This window comes from Lepidochelys kempii, chromosome 18, assembly GCF_965140265.1.
Source record: "Lepidochelys kempii isolate rLepKem1 chromosome 18, rLepKem1.hap2, whole genome shotgun sequence".
NCBI lineage: Eukaryota > Metazoa > Chordata > Testudines > Cheloniidae > Lepidochelys > Lepidochelys kempii.
The window spans coordinates 14,036,422-14,061,280 of record NC_133273.1 but is presented as its reverse complement, the minus strand read 5'-3'; the positions used below and the strand labels follow the sequence as shown (position 1 = coordinate 14,061,280).

Here is a 24,859-nt window from a genome sequence, read left to right as displayed (position 1 = left end):
CTAAGATTTAAATACAAAGACAGCAGGAAGATTTGCGGTGTTAGGATGATGCTGAGAGACTGGATTTCAATCTCTAGAACCACTCAAGTTTTAGTTGTGGAAGGGGTATGAAATTTTGCAGTTGGAAAGCTGAAGGATTGGAATGTGATCAGAATATCTGTGAAAGATGAACAGACTATCAAAAGCAATATGCAGACTCTGAGGTCTGCTAAAATGAACATCAAGACCTATTGATGCGATAGGTAAATATTGACCTTAGTTTTACCTTAGTAAATAAACAGTTACCTTGATGAACAATAAAGCCTGATGGCCACCAAAAAATGAAGGCCATATATGTATCGTTGCACATGTGCTAAATAACAAGCCATAGGTTGAAGCTGGAAATAATTTCTATGGCTGAAGGTATTTCACAATTGTGAATTCTTCCTTTTCAATTAATAAGGAGAGAGAGAGAGTGAGTTAAAGATACAGCAAAATTATTTTTCACCTCTGATAAACAGGCAAGAAGCAGACATTTGCATATCATCTAGTTCACTCATCGGAAGTACAAATAATCATTTTCACTGAATTTAGTTGCCTTCAGGATGCATTTGTTTTACATTGATGACCTGCATAGTTAACATTGCTCCAGACCTCCCTATTATTTTTGTGGTAGAATCTGACATGATTGTTTTTATCAGTTCATGAATGAGAATTTTATTCTGCAGCTACTATTTTTCTACCCTGAAGGAAGCCTGGCAGCAAGCTCAGGCTGGGGAGAACGCTAACTAAAACAAGGAATACAACACTGAACAGAAGAGACACTAACATCAACATTTTCAGGAGTGCCCCCTGATTTATGTGCCACTTTGGGCCTGATTTTCAGGGGTAATGAGAATCCATGTCTCCTTTTGAAGTTGTAGGTGCTTAGCCCTTATATCAGAACCTAACATGTCTCAAATGGAGCACCAAAAGTTGAGGCACCCAGAACTAATTGCCACTTTTGAATATTTTGGCCTTATTTGTGCAAAATGCTGCCACCTCTGACACAACAGAGTATTACATGTTAATCACTCTGAGGACCAGAAGCAAGAGAAAGCCTCATGGCCACACGCAGCACAGCACAGGCTTCCCTACTGACAGTTCCAAAAAAAAAGATCTGTGACTTCATCATTCTTTATTATTGGATGACCTCAGACAACAGCGGATCTGAAAAAACTGAACTTGACATGGTCTGCTAGGATTCAAAATCTTGACACTTTGCTTACTAAATTAGTAAATGGAGTTTTGTGGAACAGGTAGAAAACCAGAATTTATTCATGCATGCAAGATTTTTCTCTATATTTTGATATAGGTATACATGCATTCACTTACATTGCAAATATCTGGCAATTAACCACATAACTTATATGTCGGTGTCTATCCAAGTATCAGGAAGAAAGGAGTGCACTGCACTGAAAGCCCTTATTAGCAGACTATGAAGATAGTTGTATTTTAAGCCAAATCAGACAACCAAATGTATCCTGGGCTGATCTGATTTCATTGTCCTAATACTTCAAAACTATGTAGCTTTAGCAGGACTACAGACTGGAAATTTGGACTAGTTTAAAAACCTCACACCAGCTCTTTAAAAGTGTTGATTAAATGACAATTTCGGTGGGCCAAGAAAAGTGCCATTTCTCCCATCCATAACGCTGTACTTTCCCTCAAAGGAAGAACTGTGAGTTTTTACCTCCCTCTTATTAATTCACTCATTGCCTTTGCTCAAGGGCGTATGTTGAGCTTTCTCCTCCTTCCAATTCATTTTTTCCTAAAGTAGCATAGGCCAATCTATTTAGAGCTAGAAAGAGTTTTTGAGCAGATTGTCACTACAGATCAATTTTTAGCATGAAGCAGTAAGACATACACCATGAATATTTAAAGCACTCAAATATAACTTTAGATTACACAACAAATTTATAAAAAATATTTAAACATTCACAGGAAAACAAATGGCCATGAGAATGTGTAAAGAAGATGCCAGTTTGTAGCTCTAGACAACTCAAGCTGTCTCGTACCCAAAAATGCCCTTCTAAAGAGAAGACTACAATATATTTCTGTACGTGAAATTTACTTTAATTGGGCCTAATCCCGCACACACTGCTGTAGGTTAAAAACCTTCCAAAGGGCCTGACTGCCTAGGAATCACTGCATTTATCCTTTTATAGCTTCTCCCAGCATGCCTGTGTGGTAACTGCCCCTTTAAATTTGGAAGAAACAATCAGCTGCAGTGCTAAAGCAATTATTTTGCCTCTGCCTACTATAGCTAGCCCTTCTCTCCGTTCTACCTAATAAGTGCATAGCTCCTTTTATGTTGCTTTCTTACAGTTAAAAAAAAAAAAGTATCCTCTTTCCATTTATCTATAGTTTTTACACAAATGAAATGTTAAGGATTACCCAGGGTCCAGAGTAACATACATATTTGTGAGTAAAATTACTGACCTATGTAAGAAGATACGGTATGTAAACATACTGAACAAATTAAATCTTGATGTGGAATTACATTAAAATAAGTTTGGAGATGCTGTTACACTAGTAATTTATTTGACTCACTAAAGAGTATGTTAAAGTTTTGTAAACTCATGATTTTAGTGAGTCTTGGGATAGCTGATATTTTTATTAAAGCTACAACTTCTGGAGTCATGTGACTAAGTGAGACTCTCAGCTTTAATTTTAAAAGTAAATTTATAGTCTTCATAGTTACAGAAAAAAGCCTGAAAATGTGAACCCTAAGGACTCAAAAACCAGAAGGCATATACAAAGAACCCAAAGTGTATTAGGTTTTAAAATCTCATGAGTTTGAGCCAAGCAAGTCTTTTGGGGACCTGACTCATGAGTTGGCCATGCTGATGGCAATAGGTATATCTAAGAGACTGGGTCATGAATAGCTGGCCTAAAAATACAGCTCCTCTCTCCATATAACTCTTCCAGGATTTGGGTTAAGGTAGAAGGGCTTGTGGGGGAGAGGAGATGGAGAACAGCTCCCCTTCCTTTGCTAACAGCAGAATTGAAGCTATACTTCTCTTGCTGGCCTGGGGGCAGTTCTTCCTTCTCCTTGCCCAGCACAGCCAGAGTGGTACCTCCTTTTTAAGAGCCAACCAGCAACCCCCAAACTATCATGTAGGATTTTATGACTGCTCTTTTCCCTTCAGCAAGGAAGCTGATCAAGAAAACATTACTCCAGTGTGCAATTAGAAACCCTGATCTTGCCGTGAGACGGGGCTTTGTCTGGGACTGCAAAAACTGGGGCTGTGGCCTGGAGTGATGGAGATGGGCCTGCTGCCAGACAATCTGAGTTAGTCTCAGCGGCTGGGACAGGGAAGGAGAACTTCCCCCCAGGGGAAGTGGCCTGCCCCCCTAGTTCATTACCCTTCTCATGGGGCAGGCACCCTAAATTAGGGGTGGCAGCGGGTTGTGTTGCAACCAGATGCCATGGCAGAACTAGGCCTCAAGCCACAGCTCTACCAGGCAGGGTCCCAGACCTGAATCCCCTTCCCCTGTCCCCCTCCCCCCCGCGACAGCCGCCCGACCCTCCCACCCCCCGCTTCCCCAGCTCCCTCCCCCGCGACAGCCGCCCGACCCTCCCACCCCCCGCTTCCCCAGCTCCCTCCCCCGCGACAGCCGCCCGACCCTCCCACCCCCCGCTTCCCCAGCTCCCTCCCCCGGGACAGCCGCCCGACCCTCCCCCCCTTCCCCAGTTCCCTCTCCCAGGACAGCCGCCCCCCCCCCCGGGATAGCCGCCCACCCCCTTCCCCAGCTCCCTCCCCCGGGACAGCCGTCCGACTCTCCCCCACCGCGGCCGACCCCCCTTCTTTCCCTCGGTCTTCCCTAGCCCTGGGCTCTGCGGCGGTTCTCCACTGCTACCGACCGCCGCCTCAGCCGCAAGAGGGCGTAGGCCCGGGCCGGTGTACTTCCGCAGCCGGGCGGGAGAGAGGACGAGCAAACGCCCCCTCGCTTATCTTCATAGGCGAGGGGAGAAAGGGGAATAATTTCTTTCGAACGCTGATTGGCCAAAGACAAGAAGGGGCGGACTCTTAACGCCGTTTCGCAGTGGGATTGGTCAAGGAGGCAGCTTCTCTCTCCCCCCCCCATGAGTTGGACGAGCCCATTCTTCTGTTTCGGGCTGTGATTGGAGGAGTGGCGCGATGTGATTGGGCGCTCAGCCTGCGTCACCGCGCTGGGATTGGGGGAAGGGGCGTCGCCGCGCTGGGATTGGCGGCGGGTGGCGTTGCTCGGTGATGGGGGCGGGGCGCTGCTCGGCTGAGGGATCGCCGCCGTCAGTTCGCCAGCGGTGCTCCGAGGCCGCGCAGCTGCTGCTGTCTCCTCTCGGGGGTTCCTTCTCCCTCCCGATCCGGGGGTGCCCTGGGCTCCGTGCCTGTCCCGGGGCACCGTGATGGGGCTGGGCGGACCTTTTCTTCTCCTCCTTCCCCTGCTTCTGCGCGTCTCCGCCGGCGCCGCCTCCTCCTGCTGACCGCGCCGCGGACCCCGCTGGACCCCCATTGTCCGCGGCCTGCGGCCCCGCCCCGAGGTGAGCGCCGAGGGGAGCCCCTGGGGGCGATGGGGAAGCCGCCCGTGGCCGGGGGGAACAGCCCGGGGACCGGGAAGCCGCCCGGGGGGGGGTCGCTAGGCGGCGGGGGGGGGAGAGAGAGTCTAGGTGCGGGGGGGAAGTAGGCGCCATAATGCGGCGGGGATGGGCGGGGGCCGCTTGTTTCCCCGGGGGCGGGGGCCGCTGGTAGCGTTGGCCGGGGTTCGGGGGAGCCCCCACCCCCACCCCGGCGGCTCTGGCAGGGGACGCTGGTCCTGGAGCTTTGCTGGCAGGGGAGATTCCGCGGAGCTGTCAGTGCAGCGGCCCAAGGGCGTGGAGCTCGCTTGCAGCCGTTCCTCCTCCCTGCTGCGCCGGCCAGACCCGGCGCCCCAGTCTCCCCTTTCCCCCGGGAGACGCTCGGTGCCAGAGTCTCTGCTGTCTCCCCGGTCCCCAGATCCCCTCTTCTCCCCCAAAGTGCGGCTCGAGCCGCAACTCTGCATCCTCATCTTCCAGGCTGCCTGGGGGGAGGCTGGATTTGCTCCCCCCAGGGTTGTGAGTGAAGGAAGGTCCCAGAGCATCTGCTGAGGAAGGGGGTGGGGGTGGGGGAGAAGACCAGAAGGGAAGGGGATTTACTGCGTTTTGGGACCCATCCATAGTGCTTGCATCGTCTGCATTCAGAACAGCGTAATTACCAGGGCAGCCATATTGGGATGATGAACGAACAATCCTCTAGGAACTAAATCGGGAGGGAGGGGGCAGGAGACAGAGAATGCAGAGGCTTGGCAGCTGTGGGGTCACTGACTGAATACAGCCGCTAAATCCAGGGTGCGGATTAGTACTGCCAGTCACTGGTGTCGGGTTGAATTTTACCTTTTTTTTCCTCTTTTTTTTTTTTTCAAAATGCAGAATCAAGCTTAGGAGTAAAGTTATGTTCATAGTCCATTGTTCAGTGTGTTTCAACTAATAGTTCTTCCCTTTAGTGCTGTGTGCTGATCAGTTGATTGCAATCCTTTATTTATTTCCTTTTTCATTCCTGTGTGTGGGAAGTCTTCCTAATGACAAGGCTTTTGACACTGTATCCAGGTGCCTGTATTCAGTATTTTAGCTGGCTTCAGCGCTTTCATTTAAACTGGAAAAAAAAATCAAAGTAATTTGGCAGCCTGCACTGCAGCAATCCAGCTGATGTCTCAGGCTGTTATTTTTGTCTGATAGTTGGTGGAGTACCCAAAATTGGAGTCCTTATGGTTCTCTTGTTCATGGAGTCTTATTGCTTTGAACAGCTGCTGTGCTAACTTTCCACAGGCTAATCTCTCTGCTTGCCCCTGTTATCTTTTTGATGATGGTGCAGTGATTAGGTTAAAGTTACCTAGGAGCCCATTTTTAATTTAAAAAGTAACACACTGTGCTGGTAAAATCCTAAGAGATGTAGAACTCAGAATTTTTTTCAGTTATTGTGTAATTGCCAGTTGGCTTAATCAGAGGTGATACAATAGTTCATCATTTCTCAAATATCTATCCTGTATGGAGATCCTAAGCTCCATTTGCTACTTGAAGATGAAGGTCTGGCTATAAGACCATCAACTTGGTTTTCTTGGTTTTATGCCGTGTAACTGGTTTTTCAGCTTGTCACTATTTATTTATTCACCCAAGTCCCTAATATCATTGTTCTCAAGTTCCATTCTGCCCTTAGTTTCCATTTAATTAAAATAGATGTTCTTTTTTGGGGACAAAATAAAAATTGGTGACCGCAACCAAAGCCTGAATCCTTGTGTTCCTGAAGGTAGTATTGTGACTAGTAACTTACAAAATAGCTTTAGATAGCTGAAAACTTCATTTAAAGGGAAACTCTCAACTAGTTATAGGCCTCACGTCTAGATCTTGTATTTTTAAGTGGTTGTACAAAACCCCAGAATATATAGAATTTTTTTGAGTCTTTAAGCTTTAGCAAAAAAGAAGAAAAATTTAAATGCGCTCATGTTTTTAACCCAAACATTGTACTAGTAACAGTGTATTAGAAGCCCAGAGGACACTGACCAGTGTATTGTATTTGTCACCTTGCGTAATGTGAAAAATGGTAAAAAGTAAATACTTCCAAAAGTTGCTTGTTAATGACAAATTTAGATATTTAAATGATTGGGGGTGGAATTAGTAGTAGTTTGAAATAAGTTAATGTTAATATGAATATGATAGGAGGCAGCAATCAGGTTTATTTCTTTCTTGACAAATACCTAGTTAGATGCTCAGGTGTTGCTCACCTTTAAGTTTGAGAACCAGGTGATGGTTCATCTTAAAGACATAATAAAAGCATTGACAGTGCAATTCATGATTTAGGGGAGAGGCAATTGTTGAATTAGTTCTAAGTGGCTCACAGGATCTGGTCCAAGAGGTGAATATGACTGAAATGCTTAGTAATAGCGAACATAATGTAATGAAATTTAACATCCTTCTAACAGGGCAAATACCAAAGATGCCCATCTCAGTAGCATTTAACTCCAAAAAGGGGAACTACACAAAAATGTGAAGCTAGTTAAACAGAAACTAAAAAGGAAGAGTCACAAGATTGAAACACACCTGCAAACTGCTTGGAAACGTCACACAACGCACAGTCAACCTGTGGAAATAGTGGGATGTTGTGAAGGCCACAAGTATAACTGGGTTTAAAGACAAAAGTGGAGAAGTTTGTGGAGGATAGGTTCATCAATAGCTATTAGCCAAGATGGTCAGGGATGCAACCCTATGCTTTGGGTATCCCTCAGTCTCTGACAGCCATAAACTAGAACTCGATAACAGGGGAAGATGGATCACTCAGAAATTGCTCTGTTCTGTTCATTTCCTCTAAAGCATCTGGCCACTATTGCAAGACTGGATTCTGGGCTAGATGGACCATGGGTCTGACCAAGTATAGCCATATTCTTATTTTCTTATGAAAGCATTCAGTCTTTTACTTCACTTTTGTCCCCGTTTGAAACCATGCAGAACAAATGCCTAAGAATAGACCATTAACAAACTCTTTCCAAGTCATTAGGAAAAGGATTCATTCTGGGATGAATCTATTGGTAACTTTCTATGCAGTATAAGGAACAAAATTTGAGCTTGTGAATCTTATTGGCTTAAACACCTATCAAAGTCTATGAACTCCGGCTGCTGTTTTCTTGCAAGATGCATGTCTTGTGACAACTCCGTACGGAGGCTGTGTTCTGTAGTGGTAAGAGTATCAGGAGCTAGAGTATCGGGTCTATTTCTAATTCACTGCTGGCAGCAATGTGATACCATGGGTAAGTAACTTAACCTCGCTATGCTTCAGTATGTTAGAAAGGGATGAACCCATCTTAAATGCTTTTAGGTCTGATTAGGTCTGATTAAAATTGTTGTATAAGTACAAACAATTGACTCTAATTTCAGCAAAATTTGAAGCTAATGGAGTCTTAGACTACATGCTGTATCAATGTATTGGAAAGCGACCTTGTTCAGTGAGACAGTAATGAAGGTGTATGGAATCCACTTGTAACCCTATGCAAACAACTTAAATTTGTTTTTTTAGCTGTGAAAAGTAGCAGAGCTGAGACAGAGGTAAAATGAGGTGCAGTGTAACTACAACTGTAGGAAAAGAGAATCTGAAAATGTGGAAAATTTACCATCAAAAACAGTTCATTGGTGTGTCCTATGGACTGTTTTGTTATTTTAGTGATCCAGTTGTGTCTGAACTTTCAGCCTATAGTTCAGTCATGATGTCCTGCATATGACAGGCATCCTGTCAGTGTGTAGAGTCTTTTAACATGAATAAGGTGTATCTATTTATAAAATTAGTTGACTATAGTTGAATGTGTTATCTGAAAATATGGCTTGACTAGTAAGAATGAAAAACCCAATATTGTTTTGAGGCCCTTTGGTGTCCCTGAAAAGCTGTGATTAAACTCATCTGCTGCTGTTGGAGACAGCATTGCAAAAGTACGCTCGGGAGCGAGCAGTACCTGGCTTTTTGTATTCCAGTTGTGGATGGTTGCGTGCTGATCGGGCCTCACTCCCCATACTCCATCAAATCATCTCATGTGGGATCTCCAGAGGTTCAGAGTTATCCAGCTGCTTCCATTTTTCATTAATTTTGTTGTCTGCAGCATTGCTGCTGGAAGTATAGAGGGAACTCATTCTTATGGGGGGTGTTATTGAAAAGAACAGAGTATGAAATGTATTTTGTATGTTGGGCTTGGAGCATGCAAAGCTGGCTTGATAGTGATTAACCTGGGTTTTGGAGGAAGGGAATTGATTTCTCTTAGACACTCCAGCAGGAAACTTCCTTATTAAAAAAAAATTCTGATCCACCAATAAGCAATGTCATTACTAAAGAGAAACTTGTCAGAAAGCGTTTTGTCCTTGTGGTTTTTTTGTTTTTTTGTTTTTGTTTTTTCTGCAAAAGGGCCAGCAGATGACTGAGACTTTTAGATAAATGGTTGAACTGTTTTCTTGAGGTTTTGATAGAATTAGGTACTTGGGGGTGGGAGGAAAGAAACATGACCCAAATCATTTTATGTTTTAAAGAATTAATGAGTGGAAAAGTTCAAATGAAGTAAAATACTTGCCCTGCAGTACAAGTGAGGGCTTCTAGAACTTCCATTACACCATTCTGCTGTTGTGATGCTTGTAAATGTGTCACAAAGGGAGAAAAGCAGGCCAGTCTGGCAGCCAGATTCTGTACCAAGGAAGGTTCTAAATGAATAGTATTGTGAGTGGTAGCATTGTCCTCACTTCTGGAACTGCACATCCCACACTTCATAAAGTTAAAGCTTGCACATTTTGCAGTCTTTTGATCTTCTTTACCATTTTTATTTGGGAGAGAGGGCTGGTTTTTTTATAATTGTCACTTCCCCCATTTAAACCCAATTTTAGTGAAGAATCCATTGGTCTTTGTGTAAATCAAGATTCCTGATGATGCAATACAGCCTCTTACCATCCAGGTGTGCTTCTATCACAAGCACTCCCTTGGGGACAGTGACAGTGAGAACTAAAAAGAAAAGGAGTACTTGTGGCACCTTAGGGTATGTCTACACTATGAAATTAGGTCGAATTTATAGAAGTCGTTTTTTTAGAAATCGGTTTTATATATTCGAGTGTGTGTGTCCCCACAGAAAATGCTCTAAGTGCATTAACTCGGCGGAGTGCTTCCACAGTACCGAGGCTAGAGTCGACTTCTGGAGCGTTGCACTGTGGGTAGCTATCCCACAGTTCCCGCAGTGTCCGCTGCCCATTGGAATTCTGGGTTGAGATCCCAATGCCTGATGGAGCTAAAACATTGTCGCGGGTGGTTCTGGGTACATATCGTCAGGCCCCCGTTCCCTCCCTCCCTCCGTGAAAGCAAGGGCAGACAATTGTTTCGCGCCTTTTTTCCTGAGTTACCTGTGCAGACGCCATACCACGGCAAGCATGGAGCCCGCTCAGCTCACTGTCACCGTATGTCTCCCGGGTGCTGGCAGACGCGGTACTGCATTGCTACGCAGCAGCAACCCATTGCCTTGTGGCAGCAGACGGTGCAACAGGACTAGTAGCTGTCATCGTCATGTCTGAGGTGCTCCTGGTCGCCTGTGTGAGGTCGATCAGGAGCGCCTGGGCAGACATGGGCGCAGGGACTAAATTTGGAGTGACTTGATCAGGTCATTCTCTTTAGTCCTGCAGTCAGTCCTATTGAACCATCTTATGGTGAGTAGGCAGGCGATACGGATTGCTAGCAGTCCTATTGCATCATCTTCTGCCGGGCAGGCAAGAGATGAGGATGGCTAGCAGTCCTATTGTACCATCTTCTGCCGAGCAGCCATGAGATGTGGACGGCATGCAGTCCTTCTGCACCGTCTGCTGCCAGCCAAAGATGTAAAAGATAGATGGAGTGTATCAAAACAACAAATAGACCAGATTTGTTTTGTACTCATTTGCAAACCCCTCCCGCCCCCTGTCTAGGGGACTCATTCCTCTAGGTCACACTGCAGTCACTCACAGAGAAGATGTAGCGAGGTAAATCTAGCCATGTATCAATCAGAGGCCAGACTAACCTCCTTGTTCCAATAAGAACAATAACTTAGGTGCACGATTTCTTATTGGAACCCTCCGTGAAGTCCTGCCTGAAATACTCCTTGATGTAAAGCCACCCCCTTTGTTGATTTTAACTCCCTGTAAGCCAACCCTGTAAGCTGTGTCGTCAGTCGCCCCTCCCTGCGTCAGAGCAACTGCAAACAATCGTGCATCTGAGTTGAGAGTGCTGTCCAGAGCAGTCACAATGGAGCACTCTGGGATAGCTCCCGGAGGCCAATACCGTCGAATTGGGTCCACAGTACCCCAAATTCGACCAGGCAAGGCCGATTTAAGCGCTAATCCACTTGTCAGGGTGGAGTAAGGAAATCGATTTTTAAGCGTCCTTTAAGTCGAAATAAAGGGCTTCATCGTGTGGACGGGTGCAGGTTTATATCGATTTAACACTGCTAAATTCGACCTAAAGTCCTAGTGTAGACCAGGGCTTAGAGACTAACCAATTTATTTGAGCATAAGCTTTCGTGAGCTACAGCTCTTCAGCATAGGCCACCCATGGGTTTCAGTAGGTCTCCTAGCTTGCTGCCCAGCAGTGCATGCATCTACAGTTCAATAATGTCAATCTGTACCAAAAAATCACATCTTTGTTTCTTTGTATTTGTAACACTTTACATTCAATAAAGTGACTTGTTTCAAGTTTAAAAAACAAACAAAACAAAACACTGGAGAGGTGTGACTAAATGGTGCCTCACTCATATCCCTATGCCTGCTGCAGGGAGATTTCTTATGCTGTAGAAAGTTACAAAATAGCATTTAAGTAGAGGATACAAAAGTACTTTTTGCAGCCTAATAGTAGGACATGTAACTTTTCTGACACTGGAATAGCTTTCAATACGTTTGCTCTTAGTTCCTGTTTCACAGACTGTGACTCAATAATTAACATGGAAGAAAGTGAAGCTATACCACGGTTGGCAAATGCCTGACTTATTTATGCTTTAACCAGCTGCATCTCAATGGGCAATAATTTGCAAAGAGTACTTTCAACTAAAATTTTACACGTAGCTGCAAAATGTCTACTAAAATTCAGTCTTATGCAGGGCTCTGAAGTTCCAGGGATAAGAGAAGGGACAGTTAACTGACTGCTTCAGTAACACGGTCGGAAGGAAAAATAAGCAATAATGCAAACCAAGGATTTTTGTGAAATTAAACAACTTCAAAAGTTTAGGGAATTTACCTTCTAAAAAAATCCTCTTAACTGATGGCCCTACTTACTTACTCCGGATTTGCTAGGACTTGTAGGTAGCTGCTTAACAAAATGTCAAAAATATTTCAAGTTCTTTATCAGGATGCATGGGGGGGAGTAGAAAGAAAAGAACCACTCAGCAAAGTATCTCGTAAAATTTCAGATAGCATATTCCCAGCAAAAAGCTTTCTGTCGGCTTTGTGAAATCTAGTTCTTTTGTGTGAGAATGTACCATATGACTTTCTCCTCTATCGGGCCACATGGATCCATTGTCTATTAAGTTTGTATCAGGTTAATCTAGGGAGTGCTGAATCTTTCCCTAAATTGGATTTCATGACCAATTCAGCAAATTGCTTCTATTCAGGCAAGTTGCTATCTTCAGCAGCAATATGCAGCTTCATTTGAACATTAGTTTGACATAATGTATTTTTCCTTAGAGTATATTGGTGTCTGCGGGGATCATATCACTTTAGGAGGTGAAGGGGTGTGTGTGTGTGTGTGTGTGTGTTTTTTTTTTTTTTAAGTCATCTGATAAGGGTAAGGAATGGTGATGAAGTCCTGTGTTTGTTGCTACCTGCCATGCAGGGAATGTTCTGTAGTGTTGGCCTGCAGTGAATAACCATCTGGGGAGGGTAATCTATATATGAAATACAGAATCTGCATCACTCTGCAGATCATCATAGGCCATTCGGAGTTGCTCTGGTTGGATTGGCCTTTACTCTGTGGAAGAGCTTTTCCTGAGACTTGGTTTAAATTCTGTTTGTCTTAGCAGCAATTGAGAAGGAAGTGCATACCTTATATCAACCCTGTGCATACCTTAGTTCTGTCACCTTAGTTACATTGTTATGCAGTTGCATGTCATTGTTACTATTTTAGTTGTCTACTGTAATCAATCGCCTGGTTAGCTACCTTGATAAACTCTTGAGAGGAGGAACATCCTTGTTAAAAGAAAAGGAGTACTTGTAGCACCTTAGAGACTAACCAATTTATTTGAGCATGAGCTTTCGTGAGCTACAGCTCACTTCATCGGATGCTACTGTGAAACCATCCTTGTTAAGTTTCAGAGTAACAGCCGTGTTAGTCTGTATTTGCAAAAAGAAAAGGAGTACTTGTGGCACCTTAGCTCATGAAAGCTTATGCTCAAATAAATTGGTTAGTCTCTAAGGTGCCACAAGTACTCCTTTTCTTTTTGCATCCTTGTTAAATAACTTGTCCTGTTTTCTGGGATGAAACAACCTTTCCCTCTCTGTGATGCAATTAGTGAGGTGAAGTAATGCAATTTTAATTAAATCTGTCTGTCTGCCATGTAAAAATCATAGAATGAATTAGGCTATGCCTAAGACTTTTCTTTTTTTTTAAACCAGCTGGTGAATCACTTTTGTACTTCCCAGTCCAAGCCTGGAATAAAAATGCTCTCTTTCATTGAGATTCAGAGTTTAGTTAACTATGGAATCAATTTCTGGGTGCTCTGACCCATATATCCACACTTACAGAGCTATGTCCAGCACAGACCCAGCTTTGGCAGAAGGAATTTGGACTTTACCTGTTTAATAAAATAGTATTTAAGGAGAGATGTCGAAGGTTCCAGGGTGTACTGGTTCCGGCCTGCACAGTTATCTGGAGTGGACTTGCCTCCTGGTTTAGAACTGGATGCAGTGCACTGTTTTGTATACTAAAAATGCTCGATCATTTGGATGTGACGGGACTTGAGCCATAAATATTTTTATTGTGATTTGAGCAGATGAATATATTGGTTAACGTCTGATGAGGTAGAAATTTTAGGTGGAAATCCCTTTGAAAGGCAAGTCGCTTTGTCTCTCTGTAGTGTCTGCTTGAAGGACACTAGATGTACAAGAAGAAAAGGAGTACTTGTGGCACCTTAGAGAGTAACCAATTTATTTGAGCATAAGTTTTCGTGAGTTACAGTGAGCTGTAGCTCACAAAAGCTTATGCTCAAATAAATTGGTTAGTCTCTAAGGTGCCACAAATACTCCTTTTCTTTTTGCGAATACAGACTAACACAGCTGTTACTCTGATAGATGTACAAGCAGTAACCTAAGATTTTAATTTACTTTGAAAGGAGAAAATCCCTGGGTGTTCGCGATGTTCTGTAAGCTTCTGTGTGCCAGTGAAAAGAGCAAACAGCACAAAGACCTGGGGTCCTTTTCTCTGATGCTATGGGCAGAGCAAGAGATGCCAGTAGTTCTAGTCTCCACTCCTTTCTGGGAAGGGAGGCAAGGAGTGAAAACACTTATTTGTTCACTTCAAGAGCAGTATGCATTGGGTGACATGGGCATTGACTAAGAGCATGATGGGGATATCTCTAGCTTTGGATTCTCTGAATAGACATAAAAATTTGTAATGTGTTATGTGTTAATCTGAGGCAAGATTACAGATTAATGTAATCTGTCTTGAATGTATTTTTAAAGTAACTGAATCTCACTTTCTCTTTAGAAAACTCCAAGAGATCATAAAAAGGAAAAAAACCTTTGCATCTGATTTCTGGACTCAACACTATAGGACATCAAAATGTCGGGAGCTTCTGTGAAGGTGGCTGTCCGGGTCAGGCCCTTCAATTCCAGAGAGACCAGCAAAGAATCCAAATGCATCATCCAGATGCAAGGCAACTCAACCAGTAAGTTCATTCTGACCTCCTAATGAAATCTACCTTGCCCTGTTCCCCTCCTTTGATCAAAGTAAACTGACTACGGTGAACATTACAGCATCTGGAATTACCCTTTTAGGGAAGCTTCTTCCTCTTGCAAGGCTCTTATGGATGACTTCATTATTTTTCTATTTGATTAGAGAAGTCTGAATCCTGGGTATCTTGATTTTTGCGGCAAGTAACGTTAGCTGGTGGTGAACTGAGAGCTCTGGGGGAGGAATATGATGTTGAAGTGAATGTTAGGGCTTGTCCACATGATTAGAAATCACACTCCCATAGCACAAATTACTTAAAGTGCCCTAATGTTTGTCATTAATTGGTTCGTGTGCACCACCAGGGCCTACATTAAAGGTTCCTTAGTGTGCTTTAACATAGTACTGTTTGAGTCATTTAATCAAATGAGGTGTTACTTGGAGTTGAGATAGTTTTAGCCTCTGGGACCATCTTTCCCCTGGGGTTCTCCTTCATGGTCCGTTGACTGAGGAGCCCCAGAGTTGGCAGGACAGGTAGTTGGTAGACAAAGCGGGAGCTTTTCACAAAATGTTAACTAAAACAAAAACCTAAACCCACCCTTTTTTATGTAGCTTTTAATTTTCAGCCAACTTCCTCTGATACTGACTGCTTTCCTATTCCTTGGGGCAGACAGCCCAACACTACATTATTGGGTAACCAGAAGTAAATATACACCATTTACTTGGATGTTATTTGCTTGTGTTTAGGTAACTGGTAATATTCAGTAACTGGGGCTCTTTCTCCTTTTGAGCTGAGCTTCTCCTTCAGACTGATCCTGCATTGACATGTTAAATCTGTTTGTGACATCTGTCTATTCTTACGGTAAAGGTTGTGACATCACCAAAAGAGATGGGCCATGCACAAGACCGCCTTAATCTCAGCACAAATACTTCTAACTACTGGCATGATGGAAGATCTTGGAAAGATGAAATTCAAGTTTTCTGTCTAGTAGATTTGAAATTCCCCCTAAAAATAAAATGAAAACTGGGACTTAAAATATTGTAGATGCAGTTTACTTCCCAATAAGTGTTTTAATGTTTAAATACATACTTTATCTGAAGATTGCCTGCCAGATTACAGCTCAGTGCAATTTAGAATGGGAGAACTAAAAGCCCTATCAGATGGCATTTATAATGGGAATGCTACACAGGAATAGAGTTAGAAGACCTTAACTCAAGCCTTTCTTTTAACCCTGAAATGAGGTCTGTGTGGGTTTTTTTGTCTTGTTGTTTTCCCTCCCTTCTTGCTGGGTTGGTATCTTGACAGCAGTAATTTTCAAGTTAAAGGACAGGCTTGAGTTAAGATCTTCCAACTCTAGGTCTGTGTGGAAATGTCTTGCTTATGGTCCAGTGACAAGAGTGTCTGGGCTCCAGCCTAAGTTGATATAACTTACATTGCTCAGGGGTGTGAAAAATCCCCCCCCCCCGTTCCCCCAAACAACACAAATTTTGCACTGTCCACACCAGCACTACGTTGGCAGGAGATGCTCTCCCACTGATATAGCTTCCGCTTCTCGCTGTGGTGGAGTAATTATGCCAACAGGAAAGCGGTCTTCCAGCATGTCTTCACCAGAAGTGCCACAGAAGTGCTGATGTAGCATTGTAGTGTAGATTTGCCCTGGGTTTCATACAAGTTGGCTGAGATGATCAGGTTTAAATGACCAAGGACATTTAAAGACTGGGGGAAGTGAGTCTTAAATTGCAATGGCCCTGGAATCATTGCAGTTTGAATCGGGGGTGGGGGGGAAAGAGAATTAGCTTTCATTCTTCACAGTGGAAGGAAAATATGTCAGGAATCTAGAGGGGTGGGGGAAAAGGAGTTTTCTTAAATGAAAAGAACAGGTTTTCAAGATGATAAAATGTGGGGAAAAGAAATGGGAGGGAGGAATGACATGTCTTGCTGCGTTTACTCACTAAAGAGTCTATAGGAGGCTTTGGTCTGACCGTATCCATTTTAAAGTTAGGATTTTCCTCTTGTGTGCAGATGGCCTAGACATTAGATCTGTGGACACAGATTTAGGACTTCTGGGTTCTATTTCTGGCTGTCATTGACTCATTTTGACTTTGTGCAAGTCACTTAACCTGTCCAAGACTGCTTACACTGACAAAAATAATTGTAAAAGTTAGGCTTGGCCTGTACTGTCTTCAAAAATGAATTCAAAAAAGGGCATAAGCTTAGTTTAAACTCCAATTTCTCTCTGGCTAGTATCTAAAGAAGAGCCCTGTGTAAGCTTGAAAGCTTCTCTCTCACCAGCAGGAGTTGGTCCAATAAAAACTACTACCCCACACATCTTGTCTCTCTAGGGACCGAAGAATGTCATACAAGTCCTGTAGTTTTGGTAAGAATCTCTCCTGGTACCTGATTTTTGAACATACAGTAGTAGAACCTCAGTAACGAACACTTTAGGAATGCAGGTTGTTTGTAACTCTGAATTGTTTGTAACTTGGAACAAAACGTTATGGTGGTTCTTAATACAGCTCTGAAATTTTATTATGCAGAAGAAGAATGCTGTTTTTAACCATCTTTATTTAAATGAAACAAGCACAGGAACAGTTTCCATACTTGTCAAATCTTTTTTTAAACTTTCCTTTTATTTTTTTAGTAGTTTACACTTAACACAGTACTGTAGTGTATTTGCTTTTTTTTGTCTCTGCTGCTGCCAAATTGCATTCTTCCAGTTTCAGATGTGATGTGTTATTGACTGGTCAGTTCGTAACTCTGAGGTTCTCCTGTATTTCTCACATGGTCCCTCCCTACTTATGCTACTTGGGCAAGCCAGTGCTAAGCTGTACAATTTAAATTGTGTTCAAGCTTGATTTTTAAACATCTCATTAAATGGTGCAGACAGGAGTCTATCTAAGGGCTTGTTTACACTGATACTTTACGGCTCTGCAACTTTCTCACTCAGGGGTGTGAAAAAACACACTCCGAGCGCTGCAAGTTTCAGCGCTGTAAAGTGCCATTGTAGACAGTGCACCAGTGCTGGGAGCTATCCCCCTCGTGGAGGCTGGACCAATGACAATCATTATCTGCTTTTTAGGCAAGTGGAAAAAGTTCAGAAAAGCTCTACCCCACATTTCTTAAAACCTCTTTTAAGGCTGTGGCTACACTGGCACTTTACAGCGCTGCAACTTTCTCACTCAGGGGTGTGAAAAAACACCCCCCTGAGCACAGCAAGTTACAGTGCTGTAAAGCGCCAGTGTAAACAGTGCCCCAGTGCTGGGAGCCGCGCTCCTAGTGCTCTAAGCTAATCCCCTCGTGGAGGTGGATACGAGGAACTCGTGGAGGTGGATACGAGGAACGCTGGGAGAGCTCTCTCCTAGTGCTGGCACATGACTACACTCACGCTTCAAAGCGCTGCAGCGGGAGCGCTCCCACGGCAGCACTTTGAAGTTTCAAGTGTAGCCATGCCCAAAACGTTGTAATTGCAACCAGGGTTGTTCTTTGCTATAGTGCCTTTGTATCTGCAGGGTTTGTAGGCTGGCTTCTTTGGCTGTTAAACTTTCTGCCAGTCAGTGCCCAGCAGCGTTGTTGGGGTTGCTATCGAGCGAGAGAATCCCAGTGAGATTAAGTGTAACCTCATGGGCAGCGGGTGAACCCCAGGCTCAGGGAGGCTAGTCCCTTGCCCAGACCATCTCTTCTGCTTGAAGCCCCACCCCTGCTGCAGGAGCACAGAGTTCCCCACTGGTCACAGCAGCCAGTCCCCCGCCTCCAACCCTCCCGGGGCCAGGAGTGGCCCCTCTCTCTTGGCCGGCTGCAGCAGGTCCATGCTGGAGCCGGCGGGGAGGCAACCTTCTTCCCTGGCCGTGGCCCTGAGCCCCTGTGTGGGGCGTAATAGGCAGCTGCGTGGCCGGGCAGCTTAGGGGGAATTTAGATCCACAGTAGGAGTTGTATTAGTATAACTATCTTAGTACCCTCTCCTCTCCCACCCCCAAAATATCACACTCTATTTGAAAGTTATAATAAATCTTCAAGTAGTGGATTGGGAGAACATATGATGTGGTGTTTCTTGACCGAGTTCTTTAGAACATATGGCTTGTCGTATGTTTCTCTTAATATGAATTTGAGTCATGTAGGGTGGCGTGAAGGAGCTTGTCACAAGTCAGTGATCTTGGTGTAAGAGGCAAACAAAAGCACTGGAAATAAGAGAAAATTCCAACTATGAAAAGTCAAGTTTTAGATGTGATAGCTTGAATGCCTGCTTGAAAATATCATTTCAAAAGCATCCAAAATTTTTTTAGAAAGGGGATGCTAATAGTTCAGACCCCAAAATTAATTCATACAATAAGTCTTTACAAAATACAGCATGCGCAAATATGTTCACAAAATATTTTAAAATGTCAATGAAAGTATTTGGTATTTATTCTGTTCTTGATTCAGTGTTGGGAATGCAATTACACTGTGCTAATACATGTAAAACAAAAAACGGGTTCTCTTGTTTTAGTTTCAGTTGAGTTTCACAGTTCAGGCTGAGTGAATTTAAGTAAATAGCATAAATAGTGGAAAAACAAACTATTTGTAAAATGTTTCTTTAAAGTTGCTAAAACACAAGTAACAGACCTTTTAAAAAAAATACTGCCCTCTAATTTATAGAGGTAACTGAGTCTCCAATTTTAAAAGGCTTGTGATACGCATTCATAGTACAAATGACACAAATATGAAACTGTAGAGGAAGCATGCTTCACTTGGTAGGGCACTATCTGGGGCTCAGGCTTGGATTCTATTCTCAGTTCAGCCACTGACCTGCTGTGACTCTAGGTAAGTCACTTTAACTCTGTGCCTCTTTTGTGGTGTTAATTAAGATTGCAAACACTTGGGGGTAGAAATTGTTTTACTGTCCTGTGTGTTTGTACAGTGATTCGCTTAATAGTACCCCAGTCAACCTTGGTTAGGGCTTATAGGTTTAAATAATAATAAATGCTGGTAGTCATACCAACTGGTCCCTTCAAACGTGTATTTTAAAATGCCAAAATAGCTTGTTTCATACTAGGGACTTGAACCTATGATGTTTAATTAAAGAACTTCAAATAATTGAGGGCAGGGGAATGCTTTTTTTTAATTTTCAAATGAGTAAACTGGTTTCTATTTCGCTTTCTAGAAACTTCTGAGCAACTTAAATAAACTTTGGACCTGAGACCTTGTCTAGTAAGTTCTGTTCTAGGGTCACTGTTGGAGCAGTATGTTAAACCATTGGAAATCTGATATTAAGTATTTCCATTATAATTATAAAGGTGGATAATAACTCCTAGTATACCTACAAATGTTATGTGTATTTATAGAAATCACTTCACCAACCAGTGAAAGAACGATTCCATGGCAATTACTTAACAGCACATAGCAAAACTATGCAATAGGTACAGACAAAGAATACTATATCCACCTAAAGCTGTAAGATGCTGAGGATGATGTACTTACTTAAAATCCCTCAACACTTTCTGCAAGAGTATCATGAGTAGCCAAGATTTTGAGTTCTGAAAAGGGTAGGTAGAAAGTACCATGGGAATTTTCAAATCAATTCTGTGAACATATTTATTAAATGCATTTTCTGTAGCTGTGTATTGAGTTTTCTCTCTTAATATGCTAGCCTATAGTGTAAATTTTGTTTGGCCCTGGTGATGCACAGAGACTGCAGGAATAGCAGTCAACACAAGTATAATACTGGGTATTTAAGGAGTTGTGTGAACGAATCATCTTTTCAGAACTGAAATATGTTCTAGAAAGACTGAAATCCTGCAGTCCAGCTGAAGTCATGTGCTCACTACATTAAGGGATTGGAACATTGGCAGCAAGCCTGAGCTGCTTGTTGAGATCATAGTTGATTGCAGATGGTATGCAGCTGAAAGTTACTGCCATAAAGTCTTTGGAAATGGAAGAGGAGAATAGAGAAATTGTTGGAGATGTTCATAGGCATGGAGAACTGAGAAGTTACAAAACAGTACTGTTTAGGCACTTAATTTAAAAAAAACAGGAGGGGTTCAGGTCAGGGCCAAAATAGTGTGTTTTTGTTTTTTTGGTTTTTTTGTTTGTTTGTTTTGTTTTGTCTTTGGTGCTTGGAACTTCCTTTAATTCAATGAGTTCCAGGCTCATTCCAGCCAAGGAAGTTCTAACTTCTTCCTTGGGTCTGATGAAGATTTGGTGTTGTTATTGAATGAAAATGAAGACTTTGAAATATTTGCAAAAACCATCTTAGTATGGAAAGTTGATTTGAAGCCTGCTGCATTCTACTTCAGAAATTGCTACATTTTAGTAATGAGTATGTGAAATGACCCCTGCATGTAATGCATGGAAAGAAAGGTATGCTCTACATGTAATAGTCATTATTTTTACAGTGGTTATAGAGATCTGTCAAACGTAAATATATTGAGATTTTTCTTCTTGGTTTATTGGATTTGCAAGCTCAACTCTTATGTATTTAAGAAGCTCAGTGTTGCTCTACTTCAGTGGAAATGATAGGGTAATCTCTCTGTCCAGACACTTGAGAGAGACATAAGGCCAGGTTTCTGAATAACAAAAGAATATGGTTAAAGCCAGGTTTGAGCAGTGGCTGAAGCTGGAAGAGAGAAGACCCCATTTAAATACACATTCAGCTAGCAAAGAATGCAATTATTGCTTTTAAAATTCTAGTTATTCAGCTTGTAAATATTAATACACCAACACATCCCTTTTCTTAAGTCAATATGAAGAGAATGTTAGTCAAATACCTGGAAGTGAAAGAACCACAAAGAACTCCACTCCCAAATTAGCAGCTGGCTGGAATAGCAGCAGTTTTTTTTTTAAGGAGTTTTAGACACCTTTGTTGTCATTTAGTATCAGATTCATTTAAAAAAAAAAAACACCACCAAAAAGATGGTTTTCTGGGATTAAAAAATTGAACAAAAACTAAACAATCATTGATTTTTTTTTTTTTTTTTTTTGCAGCTTTCCTGGCTGACATACAGCAGCTTTTTACAACTCCTTGGAATTTTTTTTTTTTTTTTTTTTTTTGGATGGGTACAGTTAGGTACACATGCACAGCACACCTGATTGTTCAGCTAGATGAGAAGGAAACTGACAACATGTAACGCTCAGGCCTGGGCTACATGAGGGAGGGGTTCGAACTAAGATACGCAACTTCAGCTGTGCTATTCGCGTAGCTGAATTCGAAGTATCTTAGTTCGACTTACCTGGCCGTCCTCACGGAAGCCCGTCAACCGTGGTAGCTCCCCATCGACTCTGCTTAGTCCTCCTGCCAAGATGGAGTACCGGCGTTGATTCGGGGATCAATTTATTGATCACTACCCGCTGATCTGGACATTCCCTAACCGTTGACTACTGCTTGCATAGTTGACCACCCCCTTGAAATGGTCACATTCCACAAATCTCTGCTTTAGGCTTCAAGGCTTAACCCCTTGGGTTCATTCTGCAGTTTTCTTTCACAGAGTTGGACTGTGGTCATGAAAACTTGGCTGTTCTATAACCATTCAGCCTGGTGATCATTTGTATTGAGATAGTGTTTTCTCCATATGGGGCATCATCTTCAGTTAGCCTTCTGCTTGCATTTTCTATATTTTCATTCCCTCCCTCTGTCATTCTACCATGTGCTCTTAAAATCTATTTCTACACCAAAATGTTTTAAAATGGTATAACAAGTTTACCACGAACCTGAAGTAACTAACATTCCTTTAAGTGTAAACATTTCTGCTGTATTGGTAGCATGCTGTATGGCACACTGTCATGTGATTTCGATAAGCCCTCCAAACAAACGCTTCAGGAAACATAATGGAGTTAGTGGATTTTCATTTTTTGAGTTAGGTGCATCTGTTGCTTAGCAGAGTGCTGCTTTGGGATAGGCAATGGGTACTGTGATGAGTCGGCATGAGGCGAACTAAAGCATGTAGCCCCAGGGATATGACTTGTGGCATTGACTATGGTTTAAGTAGCTCCTATTTGGAGTGTGGGGCTGAGGAGTTGGGATTGGTATTCATTGAAAGATTGGTAGAATAAAGGAATCTGATCAATAATTCTCCCAATAGCTACACTGGATAAATTGACTGGGATGTCTTTTAAATTCTGCCCACTGTTGATTTGTTACATCTTATGGTTGTGGAAAATAGTATCCTCCACCGTAGTAATTTAGTTGCAAATAAAAATATTTTACTAGTAGCTCTGAAGATGTTTGTTAGCTTCTTCTCCCTTATTGTGACAGTGATCTGAATTTAGGTCTATTTTTTTAAATAGAGAAATAGAGAAAACTACAATATATTTAGTGGAGTGATTTTTTTTTTTAAAAAGCCACAAAAACCTAACCAACTAAACCTAAAAATCAGATAGTATTCTTCCTCCCTAATAGCATTATAAAACCTGAGGTTGGATATGAGTGACCTGATGCCAAAGTCTAATAAATTTAGGCTCTCCCAAGCTACTTTGTATGGTTTTATTTAAGAGTTAGGGCATGGCTACACTGGAAACTTCAAAGTACTGTTGTGGGAACGCTCCTGCAGCAGCGCTTTGAAGTGCGAGTGTGGTCACTCGCGAACGCTCCTGGTAACCCACCTCCAGGAAGGAATTAGCTCCAAGCGCTGGGAACATGGCTCCCAGCGCTCGGAATCTGTTTACATTAGTGCTTTAAAGCACTCTGACTTGCTGCGCTCAGGGGGGTGATTTTTCACTGCCCTGAGCCAGCAAGTTAGAGCACTATAAAATGTTAGTGTAGCCAAGCCCTTAGTCTAGTTGAAATAGCTGGGTCTGAATTTGTGGTGAGACCAGAGCTGCTTGGCAGAGACTGGCTTTTATCTACACTAGGATCAAGGTCACTTAGGTAGGAGGGACATAGGGGAGTTTATATAACTGCTGCTTGTCCTCTCTCTGGTCTTGGGAGGGGCAGAAAGAAGAAACAAAATACTTGGGGCTTGTCTACAGTTAAAGCCGCAGTGGTGCCACTGTGTTTCAGTGAAGACACTACTTATACTGATGGGCTTGAGCTTCTTGCACGGGTGTAGGTAATCTTCTCGCTTGAGAGGGGGTAGCTAGATTGATGGAATTCTCCCACCAACCTCGTGCTGTCTGCACTAGACATTGGGTAGTTCTAACTGCTTCATTCAGGGGTGTGGCTTTTTCATGCCTGTGAGTGACGTAGTTATGACGACCTAATTTCCTAGTGTAGATCAGGCCTTGATTGTAACCTGTCTGTCCCAATAATCCCATGAGCCCAAGCTTTGCAATCAACATTTCCTGCTTTTTCTCTTAAAAGAATTGTGTGGTTTTGGCAGCCAGGAGAGACTAGAATAGGTGGAAGTGTCCACTTTTATAAACTAATACCATTCTTGATGACTGCTCTTTTCTGAAATGTACAATTTGTGGATGTCAGTAGTAAAGCTGGCAGTATCCCATCAGTGTGACATGAAATGCATGACGTGCCTGTCAGGAAATGTTGGCGCTCAAGACATTTTTCCTCTTTGTTTTTTCTTTTGGGCAATCTGAATCTCAAGTTGATTATTTTTTCTACTTCCACTGATTTTTTAAATATTTGTACTACTTTGGTGGACCTTGGTGTAATGAACTGTAAATATGGTTATCAGAAAACTTCAGAGCATTGAAACCTGGCGATGCCTTAGGATGGCATTTCCTTGAACCATTGGCCAGTTTGGCAAGGGAATAGCTCAAAGTGTGGCACATAGTAGCTGTACCTAGGAACTCATCTCCCTGCTTGAGATGTGAAGGTTACATTTAGATCGTTGTGAATAATAATACTAGGAGTCAATTGGGCTCTGATGTGCCAACTTCATTCTTCTGTGTAACTTTACAGTGCTCAAGCATTCTCTGTGGTTAGAACATATACTGAGATTCTGGAATCCTTGTTTTGTTCCCAGTGCTGCAGATGTGTTGCTCTATGACCTTGGGCAAGTCACTTAAACAAGTGGATAGTTACCTATAAAATGGGTGTAATACTTCTACCTCAAAAGCTTGTTTTGAGGTTTAATGCTTGTTTGTCTCAACTTTTTTTAGCAAATAACTCTGTAATGAGGTTTAGTGAAATCCAGAAATATTTTGCTGGCTGAGGAACTGATGTCCCCTCTTTCTTCTGTACTTTACAGTGGGGCAAACAAGGAACTTCCGGGGTTAATACACTATTTTCATTTCTGTTTTGTGCTGTCACAGTTCAATGGCATACACCTACGTGATCCATGTCAGGGAAAGAGGCATAGAATAGGGTTTTAAAGGAAGTTATTAAAAAAAAAAAAAAAAAAAAAAAGCTTGTATTATGGGCTGAGCCAAAATCCTTTGCTAGTTTGTTTAAAAAAAACCCCTGTCTTTTCTTTAAAGCCCTCTTGTCTGTTTTATTGGAAGGTGAGAGGAAATTCTTTGCATAAGAATAATTCTTAGGTGAGCTTTTAAGGATTCCCAA

General features: G+C 42.6%; 1 protein-coding gene across 11 annotated transcripts in view; it reads left to right on the top strand.

The window, feature by feature from the left end:
* Nucleotides 1–4,256: 4,256 nt before the first annotated feature.
* The window catches only part of KIF1B (kinesin family member 1B), a 150,054-nt gene continuing 129,451 nt past the window's right edge, over nt 4,257–24,859 (top strand). For 10 of the 11 annotated variants that reach the window (XM_073316479.1, XM_073316474.1, XM_073316470.1 and 7 more), the window contains exons 1-2: nt 4,265–4,546; nt 14,253–14,433. In XM_073316479.1, the coding sequence (XP_073172580.1) occupies nt 14,328–14,433 (106 nt within the window). In that variant the 5' untranslated portion in view covers nt 4,265–4,546; nt 14,253–14,327. Of the gene's footprint in view, nt 4,547–14,252; nt 14,434–24,859 lie in introns of all 11 variants that reach the window. The other variant, XM_073316480.1, reaches the window with a different exon arrangement.